The sequence below is a fragment of the Hibiscus syriacus genome, unplaced genomic scaffold (assembly GCF_006381635.1).
Source record: "Hibiscus syriacus cultivar Baekdansim isolate YM2019G1 unplaced genomic scaffold, ASM638163v2 tig00110761_pilon, whole genome shotgun sequence".
In the NCBI taxonomy this organism is placed as follows: Eukaryota; Viridiplantae; Streptophyta; class Magnoliopsida; order Malvales; family Malvaceae; genus Hibiscus; species Hibiscus syriacus.
In genome coordinates, this window is record NW_024062849.1 from 340,464 (window position 1) to 352,749 (window position 12,286).

The following is a 12,286-nucleotide window of genomic DNA, read 5'->3' on the forward strand; positions in this document are numbered from 1 at the left end:
TATAACACCCAAATAAAAACTTTAATTGTAGAAAAACCTAAAAAACTGAACCCTACGTGATAAACATGGTCGGTTTCTAAAATGGGAATGGTCAAAGTGTTAATTCACACGCAACGCAACGCAAAGCATTCAACAGTCACCTTCACCTTGGTGCTAAAAAATCCCCATGTTTGGTTTGCCTTTGCCAATTCTAAAACGCACCCAAAAAAAATGAAATCTAATGATAATTCCCATGTTCATATATTCTTACGGATGTCGTGTTCGTATAACAACCAAATAAAAACTTTAATAGTAGAAACACCTAAAAAACTGAACCCTACGTGATAAACATGGTTTTTTTTTTTTTGAAAATGTGATAAACATGGTCGGTTCTAAAATGGGAATAGTCAAAGTGTTAATTCACACGCAACGCAACGCAAGGCAACGCAAGGCAACGCAACGCAAAGCATTCAACATTCACCTTCACCTTCACCTTGGTGCTATAAAATCCCCATGTTTGGTTTGCCTTAGCCAATTCACAAACACACCAAAAAAATGAAGTCTAATGACAATCTCCCAATGCCTCATCTGTTCCTAGTTTCTCTTCTCTTGTCGTTTTCATGGCCGACTTTGGGTGACACTCACCAACAACACGGCAGCTTCCTCCAATGCCTTTCTAGGCATCCAAGCAACTCTGATTTCATCTCCACTGTCATCTACACTCCAATCAACTCTTCATTTTCGTCCGTCTTTGCTTTTTCCCTTCGTAATGCTCGGGTTTCTACACCTACAACCCTCAGGCCTTTAGCCATCGTCACGCCGTCCCACGTTTCCCATATCCAAGCAACCGTTAATTGCTCGAGAAGTCATGGTTTGCAGGTTAGGATACGGAGCGGCGGTCATGATTATGAGGGCCTTTCCTACGTTTCTCAAGTCCCGTTTGTGATAATCGATTTGATTAACTTACGATCCATAGATGTCGACACGGAAAATAACACCGCATGGATTCAAGCCGGTGCCACCATCGGTGAAGTATATTACAGAATTGCGGAGAAAACTGCAACACTTGCTTTCCCGGCCGGTATTTGTCCCACTGTGGGCGTCGGTGGTCATTTTAGCGGCGGGGGCTATGGCATGCTGATGCGCAAATACGGACTCGCTGCTGATCAAATCATCGACGCAGAGCTCGTCGATGTTAATGGAAAGCTTCTTGATAGGAACTCTATGGGCGAAGATTTGTTTTGGGCCATTCGAGGCGGCGGAGGAGCCAGTTTCGGAGTCGTCGTCGCGTGGAAAGTGAACTTAGTCACCGTTCCATCGACTGTGACTGTCTTTACCGTGAATAGAACACTGGAAGAGAATGGAACAATGCTTGTTCACAAATGGCAATCCATTGCACCAAAGATCAATGAAGATTTGTACATCAGACTCTTTTTAAGAGCTGTGAATTCGAGCCGACAAGATGGAACAAGAACAATACAAGCTTCTTTCACTTCCTTGTATCTTGGTAGAACTGATGATCTTCTTCCATTGATGCAAGAAAGCTTCCCGGAGCTCGGAATAACACGACAAGATTGTATTGAAATGAGTTGGATCCAAAGTATCCTTTACTTTGCCGAAATCCCACAAAGTGAACCATTAGAAATCTTGCTCAATAGGACAGGCACTGCAGTGATCTTTAAAGGGAAATCGGACTATGTCACGGAACCTATACCCGAAACCGGACTAGAAGGCCTCTGGCAATGGTTTTTCGAAGACGAATCGTTGCAGCTTATCTTCAGCCCCTATGGCGGCAACATGGACGATATTCCGGAGTCGGAATCGCCGTACCCTCATAGGGCAGGGAATTTATTCAACATTCATTATGCAGTGGGATGGGGAGAAGAAGATGCTGCATCATCTCAGTGGTATATAAACTTCATGAGAAGGCTATACGGATACATGAAACCCTACGTTTCGAAATCGCCTCGGCGAGCCTACATGAACTACCGGGACCTGGACCTCGGAACTAATAACAATGGCGTATACACCAGCTATAAACAAGCAAGCAAATGGGGTCTTCCATATTTCAACAAAAACTTCAACAGATTGATTCATGTGAAGAGCTTGGTTGATCCCGGAAATTTCTTTAGACATGAACAGAGTATCCCTCTTTTTCGTCGTTAAACAAATATATTCAGGGACGGACGGACCAATTTAAAATATTCAGGTGGATCCACTGCCCTATCCTTAAATATATTATAGTTGTAGCAGTTGGAGTTTCCTTTGGGAACATCCATAATATGTAAGTTTAGTATGATTTTATGAACTCATTGTATATTTTTTATGCTATTTAGACTTTCTCAAATAAATTTCGTTATTACATTATTTTATGTATAAATCTTGACGGTGTACACGTTTTTATTATCATTATATAGTTCTAATTAAACAAAATTGGATAGTACACTTATTATTGTCATTATAATGATTATATAATGATAATTATTATAACTACAATATATAATTTTTGATGTCATTTAAAAATAATTCATGTTTATATTATGACATATATTATTGTAAGCAAAGATAATGAAATTTGAAGTTAGATATTAATTATTTTTATATTTAAATTTTATAAGTGTTTAAATTTTTTATGTAAAAATTTACAAAAAAAACATTTATATGTTAAGAGGAATTCAAAGAGCGTATAAATCAAACTAAATTAACTAATAATAACTTTAGCGTATTTGATTAAAATGTCATTTTTTTAATACATAAAAATTTAAATCCATCTTCATAATAAATGGACTAAAATAAATGTTTAAATATAATAATTTTTAATCAAATTAATTTAAGATGAAACTAAACAGATTCAACGATCAAATTTATTCAAATAAACTTTAATAAAATGTTTAAAAAATAATTTAAGCCACGTTCCAATTCAATTTGCGCCTGAATAAAATTTGTCGGTCACTTGTAAAAGTTGATTGAAGCCCAAATCTGCTATAGTGGTAAGAAGGGAGAGGGGGGAATTGTTGCTAACGATACAGTTCCTTTGTTGGCCCAAATAATTTTACAATTTGAGAAACTTGAAATTTTTGTTTTGGGTAAATTACAAAAGATTATCATTCATATTTCATTTATTTTCATCAATAAAATATACTACCAATTTATAACGAAAAGGCGATTCGATTTTTAATCTCCATTATCTGAGTTACAACAGTTTGAAATGACAAGTAAAATTATTTCGGTAAGTTTTGAGTTAAGTAGATTTTTTTTACATGGTGTATATATTGAAAATAGTTAATAAAAATTATGAACATATATTATTTTATAATTATTTTAAATTATTTCAAAAAAATATTAAATCGACAAGTTAAATTATTAATTATTTTCACATATTTTTATATAAGTTTATTTAAAACAATTGTTTTTCTTTAAACTTCTTTTGCTCTTTCAATTTAATTTAAAAACAGCTAAATTATCTTTGTATTCTATGAAAAAGAAGGAAGAAAACCCAAAGGAAAAATGTAATAAGAAAGGGGTTAAAGACATAACTTATTGGGTTCATAATATTTTTTTATTTATAAATGACAAATCCAAATTATATATTGATTAAATAGTGATTATATGTCGGTCGTTATTCTTCAGTCAAAATTGATATCAAACTTCTCCTTTTCATTGTCTCTATCGTTTTTAATTTAATTTAAAAAAACTGAATTCTACAAAATCAAATCAATGTATCAGACAAAACTTTTATAGATCTCTGTCGAAGATTATTGGATCGACTTAGATTTAACTTATATCATTTCTTGTGACTTTCACCATCAGTTGATGGGTCAGATCATATAACAAACAATCATAGCTTGAAATTCTCAATAACCTAGAGAAGAAAAATCCATTATCTTCCTTATTATTTCATATCTTTCACTTTTGATTTTGAATTTAGTTGTTGTTATCCTTATTCGATTTAGTTGTTGTTATCCTTATTCGATTTAGTTGTTGAGTTTAATTTACACTAGGTTTAATTATGAGAAATATTTTGAAGCTTATATCAGAATTTAAGTGTAATATAATTCAATAAAATTAGTGACTAGTGAAGGTTGAAGTTTCAGGTGAAATAATTGAAATTTGTGACTAGTAAAGATTGAAGTTTTAAATGAAATGGAGATATAAGTTAAGGATTGAATTTGTGTGCTAATGTGACGATGAGGATGATGTAGTTTTAATGATTGGTTATTGATGGATGTTATTCATAATGGATTGGTGGTGGAGGTGTGTGATACATGAGGGGGTTATGCTGAGTAAATTGAGTTGAAAATAGTGGTGGTAGTGATTTTGAGTTGTAATGATAGAGAATGAGGTGTGAGTGTTGAAATGATGAATGATAAAGCTTAATGAAGTATATAAAAGGGAAAAAAAGTTTGGGAAGTGAGTTAGGGACCTCAGTGCATTCTAATAATAGTACAAGTAAAATGTAATTAGTAAAATAGTCAAGAAAATTCAATAAAGTTTCATAAAAGTCAAAGTGAAGCTTGAATTTTAAAACTCATAATTACCCTCATCCCGTACATTAAAATGTAGTTCCCCAAAACTGTGTCCATAAGGACTTACCACATGCCCATTGGGTATAGAAGCCAACCTAAGGGAGCATCTTAGGGCTTGAAAGCCTACCTAAAAAAGTTATTGGGGACTCAGAGCCTACTCAAGGGTCACATTAGGTCCGTAAAGAATTACCAGCTTGATCAAAGCTGAACCTCCATACTCTGGAATCCTACCCAAACAATATCTCAATAAAACAGTTCATAGTAAGCAGTAAATTCCATGATCCATAAATCGACATAATCATATTTTCAGTGAAACAAGTAACCAGATAACATATATCAAATAACCATAGTTCATAAACAGTAAAAAATCAACAACATTGGTAAATCACGTTTCAAAACAGATAAAACAATCATATGACACATAGGGAACACATATAACAAAATGGGATTAGTCACAAGTCTATTGAGCACCTGCTTCTCTACGCTCTGCAGCAGTGCTCGAACCTAATTCATAATGCAATAGAATTATTATCAGAATAATATTTTAATTCGAATATTCTAAGGGTTTATGAATCATACGAATAATCACTGGCTCACGATGTCGAACAGATCGAGAGGATTTGGGTCAAGCTCTCAAATGATCGAGAGAGTCTATTGTCACTTCAAATAACAATATCTTAGATCAGTCATTAACCTTAATTTAATTATTCTTAAAAAAATACTTAAGTGCACATGCATGTTTAGGTTTGACGGTCAGTTCGGAGGCTTTTGGTTCTGATTTTGACAAAACTAACTTCGGATTCGGACTCAGGACGTCGAAAATTCATAAAATATGACTTTTCAGAAAATTTGACTTTATGGCTAAAGTCAAAGTCAACTTTGATCAAGGTCAAAGTCAACTCTAGTCAAAATCAACGGTCAATCAAAGTCAACGACTTGACTTAGTTCGAGTTGATTCAGCCGAGTTGACTCAATCATGTTTATCTAAGTTAATTAAAATGTACTCGTACATTACATTAGAAGCATTAACTTAAAATTACATTAGATTATCTGATTCTCTAAATTATTTCAGTTTAGCTGAGTTAGTGTGATATGTCAATGAAAAGAAAATGACATGTATCCTTTTAATTCTCTACAATATTTAAATTTTAGGAATGATACTTCTCTTTTTTGTTTATTTCCCTTGAGTTTAGATCATCTTCAAATTCTTACACACTCCTCTCAACTAACGAAATACAGTTTAAACAATGAGCAACAAGTTCTTTAAAATTGTCCATTACAATGGCGAAATTCTACATATTGATATTGGTGTTGTGTTTAAGTCACATAGGCTCGTCAATATGATGTTCCATCTAGATGTATCTCATCGCCAAATGATGCAAAAAATTGAGAGAAAACTTAGAGCTTATTTTTCATCTTTAAGTTATCGGCACCTGTTCTCCTCAAATCCAATCACATATTGAATAATCCAGCTTGATAATGATGACGATGTAGCTGTTATGGTTGGACTTCATCAATCATCAAATAATAATATGGTCGAGATTAATGTCAAAACCATAATTACAATAGATTTTTCGACCTCATCAGTAATAACACCACGAACAGAAGAAGCAGGATCCTCTAAACCACATGCAAGTGTTGTTGATGATAACCTTATTAGACGGTTCAGTGAAAGCCTTTTTGAGTTTAGTGATGATGATGAAGATATTGTTCTATTATTGGAAGATGACGACACACCATTAGTTGATGATTCCAATATTTTTTAGGATGCTTCAGATGGACAAGGTTTGGATGTTGAGCCTGATGTATGAGATGCAACAATTTTACGATGTCAATGATTGCATAATACTCCAAATGTTTGGGCACAAACACATTTTTACAATATGTTATTTTCAATTTTTTTAGATCTCTCTACAATTTGTTCACTACGTCGGATTAAGACACCTTCGTATTTCTCTTTCGTCTTTTTTTTCTTCTTATCAATTTCTATAGTAATATTTTTAGTTTTTTCTCCCCTGTCAATGAGTCGTTTGCTACGTCGCTTTGGTAAATCTTCATACTTCTTCTTATTTTCCTCCATTCTCATAATCTTCTTCTTATGATCCTCAATTATGTATTTTATTGCCTCCTTTTCCTACTATTCATCTGAAGAAGAGTTTGAATCCGAATAGTAAGTCTCCGAGTCCGTGTTTTCAAACCCATAAACATAGTTCGTCAAATCATACCCAAAATTTTCCCACAACCACATGATTTGATAATCTCAATTTTTTTCACTTCTCATACATCAAAATCTTCACCCTAAATCCCTATTTATACTAAAAACCATCTCCAATGTAGTCATTGGACCTCTTCACACCGGCGTGACGAGTTTCCTTGATTTTTTTTTAAAATTTGATGATTGGCCACCATTCCACCCAACGGGCAAAAAATTTCAAAATTCACCTATTGGAATTCGTCACGCCGATGTGATGACTTCAAGCTATTAAAAATATTTTATTTTTTTAACAATATTTTTTTATTATCACAAAAAAATATAATTTTTTATTGGAATTCGTAACGCTGGTATCCAAAGATATATTAAATATATTGATTTTTTTTTAAAAAAAAAAACTTAATTTGGGAATATGGTGAAGTTGATAATCTGAGATGGAACTGTGTAACGGAAGGAAGAGATTGTTGGATGTTAGTAGGTAGGCCCGGCGTATGATTAACATGGGATGAAGAGGATCCTAGGTGTCCATTTTCCAACGCATCAACGGTTCAATTTGAAACTGCAGTTGCCGTTGAGAGTTGTTTGTAGGCCCATTCACATGGGAATCTCAAATGAAAATGCCGCCACCTGCGCCCATGATTTCTATGTAACTCCCCTTAATGCCCTACCATTATCTCCTAATCAGAAAAGAGCTTGCCAGATTGTAAATTGGAGGGTAGTGGGTCCCCTCAAATCAGCTTCTTCTTCTCTCTCCCATCTCTTTAAAAAGTGCTCTCTGCATCTTCAAACTACACATTCACTCTCTTTCTCCCATTCTCGTTTCCAGTTTCATTGTCATTCTTTTTGTATAATAGCCATTAATTATGGCTGACGAAGTTCAGATGAATGCTCAGGCAGACGAGGTGCCGATTGTGGATGTTGCCGACGTGCCACAAGATGAGAAATCTCCGTTGGTTCCGGCGGTTGCAGCGAAAGAGCCACCGCCGGCACCTGAAAGCGATGAAGAATCAGTGAAGCCGAACCAGGCTGGGCGTAAGGAGGCTTTAGAGACTAAGACATCGGATGCGGTGACAAATGGTGATGGTGATGAAAAAGTTCCTCAGTCCGGTTCTTACAAGGAAGAAAGCACTAGGGTTGCTGATCTTGTCGACAATCAAAAGAAAGCTGTCGAGGAACTTAAAATGCTTGTTCGAGAAGCCCTCGACAAGCATGAGTTTTTTGGGTCTGCAATGCCACGACAACAACAAGAGCCACAGGATGAATCTGTCAAAGAAGAGCCCAAATCAGAAGAAGAAACAAAGAACCAATTGCCGAAGGAAGAAAGCATTGAATCGGTAGATACAGAAGAGAAGGCTGCTGCTTCTGTTGGCTCTGCCTCTCCGGAAGATGACGGTGCCAAGACTGTCGAAGCCATCGAAGATACAGTCGTTTCGGTCTCTTCTTCAGTTCAAACAGAGCAATCACCGGAAGCAGCTAAAGAACCAGTAGAAGCAAACGCCGATCCGGTGCCGGAAGAACAAAAAAAAGATGATGCTAAAAAAGTGCTCCCACAGGAGATATCTATATGGGGCGTACCACTTCTCGCAGACGAAAGAAGCGATGTCATTCTCCTGAAATTTCTAAGAGCCAGGGATTTCAAGGTGAAGGAGGCATTCACCATGCTCCAAAACACCATCCGTTGGCGAAAAGAGTTCGGCATCGATGAACTTGTGGAACAAGATTTGGGTGATAACTTAGAGAAAGTGGTGTTCATGCACGGTTTTGACAAAGAAGGACACCCGGTGTGCTATAATGTGTTCGGGGAGTTCCAAAACAAGGAGCTTTACCAGAGAACATTCTCTGATGAAGACAAGAGGCAAAATTTCTTGAGATGGAGAATCCAATTCCTGGAAAAGAGTATCAGGAAACTAGATTTCAGCCCCGGTGGAGTATGCACTATTGTTCAAATCAATGACCTCAAGAATTCCCCGGGACTTACCAAATGGGAGCTTAGACAAGCAACCAAACAAGCGCTTCAGTTGCTGCAGGACAACTACCCAGAATTTGTAGCCAGACAGATGTTCATCAATGTACCATGGTGGTACCTTGCAGTCAATAAGATGATAAGTCCATTTTTGACACAAAGAACCAGAAGCAAGTTTGTCTTTGCAGCCCCTTCTAAATCTGCAGATACCCTTTTCAGGTTCGTCACTAAATATCGAAACTTTTCTCCTTTTTCTATCTATAAACCTCAGTTTAAATGACATTATCTTGTATATTTATTATATAGATACATCGCTGCCGAGCAAGTGCCAGTCAAATATGGAGGACTGGGCAAAGACGGTGAATTCGCCAACACCGATGCCGTCATCGAGGAAACTGTTAAACCAGCGGCAAAGCACACAGTTGAGTTACCAGTTACTGAGGTAAGTAATGGCCTTCAGCTTTCACTTTTATCGAGAGAATCCAATGAAACATTTTGACCCATGGCTCTAGGGATTCGTGTAAAACTAACGTTTAATACCACATTCGTCTTTGGATACTCTGGAAACACTGTATTTGCAGGCATGTTCTGTGACATGGGAGGTGAGAGTTGTTGGATGGGATGTGAGCTACGGTGCAGAGTTCATGCCCAGCGGTGAAGACAGCTACACCATAATAATCCAGAAGAGCAAGAAGGTACTTGGTTGTTCGGTGGTGTGCAACAATTTCAAGACTGGTGAGCCTGGCAAGGTTGTTCTCACCATCCACAATCCCACCTCGAAGAAGAAGAAGCTCCTCTATCGCTTCAAGACCATGCCAACTACATCTGATTAGAAATAGAACCCCAAATTGAACAATGAAAAATACACTATAAAATTTGTCATTTTGTTTGTTTTGAATATTTAATTTTTATTTTTTTGAACTCTGAAGTTGTTTATTTTATTTAATTATTATTATTATTAGATATAGTTGCCTGGTTTGTGTATATAAAACTCTATACCTATACTGCCTTTTTCCCAGTAAGTTGCAAACCACTGTTTATGATTGAATTGGTTTAAATTTTTAATGGTATAAATTATAATAACTATATATAAATTTGATATTTTAATCTTACAATTATATTAATTAAACTAGTATCTCAATGAGCACAGTCAAGAGTTAATTGAAATATCTGTTCAGTCAAATAAACTATTTTTTAAAAATAATTATATGGTTTGCTAGTGAATTTCATGTTTAGTTAAATAGTAAAAGGTATGCATGATTGGCGCATGCATGTTGGTCCATTTTTATAATTCAGTTTTGGGACTTTTTAGGCAGTAAAAGAGATAAAAGGCAAAAGATAATGAAACAGCCGCTTCCTTTTTTAAAAGAATCTTTTGGTTTAGTTTAGTATTTTTATTATTCTGTAAAGCAACCCCTTGTTTTGTATTTCCATCATTCCACCGATTAACACTTTAATTATCTTCTGTCCAAGGCCTGAATTTTTCGTGTAATGTTCTAAAGCTGTTATGTATAAAATATTTTCAACTAATAGCAGAGTTTAAGGCTGTGGCTGTTTAAGGATTGGATGGTAAATAGAGCGTCCGGTGGTTCTAAATGTTCAAGCCTAGGGTATAAATGGAGGTAGATGAAAGACGCTGTAAGGTGGTATCATGGACGGATATGTAATTTTATATTAAAGATAAATTTATAAAATTTTAAAAATGAAACAAACATATAAAGTTTTAAAAATGAAAACAAATTATTTATATAAATTATAAAGAAAATATATAGCCATATGATTGTTAGTATCAAACTTTATGATATGTGTATAATAATGTGATACTATTTATATTTAAAAATTTGATTATTAAATATCTAATTATAAATTTTAATTAATCGTTTCTAAATTTAAAAGAATTTATAACCCGTATATTAAACTAGATAACTTTAAATTTTATAGTGTTTTTTTAATTGTTCAATTTGGGGTTCTAAAATTTGTGTGATTTCGAGGGTTTGAAGCCGTGACTAGGTGAAAGCTAAGCCTAAGTCTTTGTTCAATTTATTTATTTTATGATTCATGAAACTAGCTCAACTCGGATATAAGTAGGTTAAAAATTCTAAAAGTAACTTGTTAATATAAGTTTTAAAAAAATCTTATTAAAAATACAATTTTTTTAGATTTGACAAAATAACACTTTAAGTTAAAACAAAAATGTTATATTTTTTATAACATTTATGATTGTACCTAAAAATATTATAAATTTTAAATCGTTTTAAATTAATTTAAATTATATTAACTCATAATAAAACTATGCGTATTATCCTTTTATTTATTTATTTTTATAATAAGAAGAGTGGGGACAAAAGGCTAAGTCAAAGCGCAGAGAAATGGCAGAGCCATGTGGGGCTTTGGGTTGCTTTTCTGTCTGCGAGCTTTTCAACGTGTTTTACTGATTTATAATTTTAAAATTGTAGTTATTTATATTAATTTAATTTTTATTTAATTTTAATATTTTATAATATAAAAATTATATTTAAAAATAGTGAAATAACTTTAAATATATTATATATATATATGAATTATTAGTATTTTAAAATATTCAAGATCTTAATATTTAAAATTTTATTAAATTGTCGTACTAATATAGATGGGAGAATGTATCAGAGTTTTAAACATGTAAAACTAGAATAGGATGAACTTCTGAAAACATGAATTCCCAAAGGTTTATTTGGAGTTAAGTTTATCAAGTCCTATTTGTTATATGACTTTAGTAGTTAAAAATAGTGTTATTTTTCTCTGAAGTCTTAGATTCGAATAGTTATATCTATATAGTATATACGTCAACAATGATTAATAAAGATTATGAGTAAATATTATCTTATAATCATTTTAAAAAAGAAAAAAATTGTCAAGCCATCTCTTATTCCATGTTGTGAATGAACATGGAATAAAAAAAATTAAAAATTTCATTATTTATTTAATCTATATTGTGTTTAAATTCTGAATAACAGTAAAATGTATAGTTAAAATGACGTTAATTGTCTATTTCTTATCTGTACTATGTTTGATGGAATCTTATATAATAGTTGTTTGTTTAGGGACTCTTGTCGTTTTAAATAAAGTTTCTAATATACACTCTCAAAAGTGTCGTCATGATGTGGGGGTGAATCCGGAACCTCCGCACCTTAGTTAAGGGTATAATTTTTAAATGGATTAATCTATAATTTTAAGATTTGAAGGAATCAAAACAAAATTTATCATTTATGTAAATTAATTTTAAAAAAAAGATAATGGCCTCATTAAAAATTAACCCATATATATATATAGTCTAAGTATGCAACTCTCATTCAATTCAATTTTTAACTATCTGTATACAATTTATTAAAAAATAATTTAAGATATATATATATATATATATATATAAATCACTTGATTGATTCGAGGCTTAAAACATTGCATTGAAAATATAAGTTTGGTATTGTTTGACCTTAGATTCGATAAAATTTATGAAAGATTGTGAACTTCCTTTCTACAAAAAAATAAAGGTAAATCACATAAATGGTTCTCCGATTATAAAGTGATGCATCATTGAGTACTTTGATTATTATAAGTTATAAAATGATC

At 33.4% G+C, this 12,286-nt stretch overlaps 2 protein-coding genes across 2 annotated transcripts; both read left to right on the plus strand.

Moving 5' to 3' along the window:
* Positions 1-522: 522 nt before the first annotated feature.
* Positions 523-2,150, plus strand: LOC120139537 (berberine bridge enzyme-like 18). The gene has a single exon (XM_039154718.1). It carries the CDS (start codon positions 535-537, stop codon positions 2,143-2,145), a length of 1,611 nt encoding a protein of 536 aa, XP_039010649.1. The 5' UTR covers positions 523-534; the 3' UTR covers positions 2,146-2,150.
* A 5,372-nt stretch (positions 2,151-7,522) lies between these two features.
* LOC120139478 (patellin-3-like) lies at positions 7,523-9,601 on the plus strand. Its single transcript, XM_039154677.1, has 3 exons — positions 7,523-8,899; positions 8,987-9,122; positions 9,262-9,601. Exons 1-3 carry the CDS (start codon positions 7,581-7,583, stop codon positions 9,511-9,513), a joined length of 1,707 nt encoding a protein of 568 aa, XP_039010608.1. The 5' UTR covers positions 7,523-7,580; the 3' UTR covers positions 9,514-9,601.
* The last annotated feature ends 2,685 nt before the right edge of the window (positions 9,602-12,286 follow it).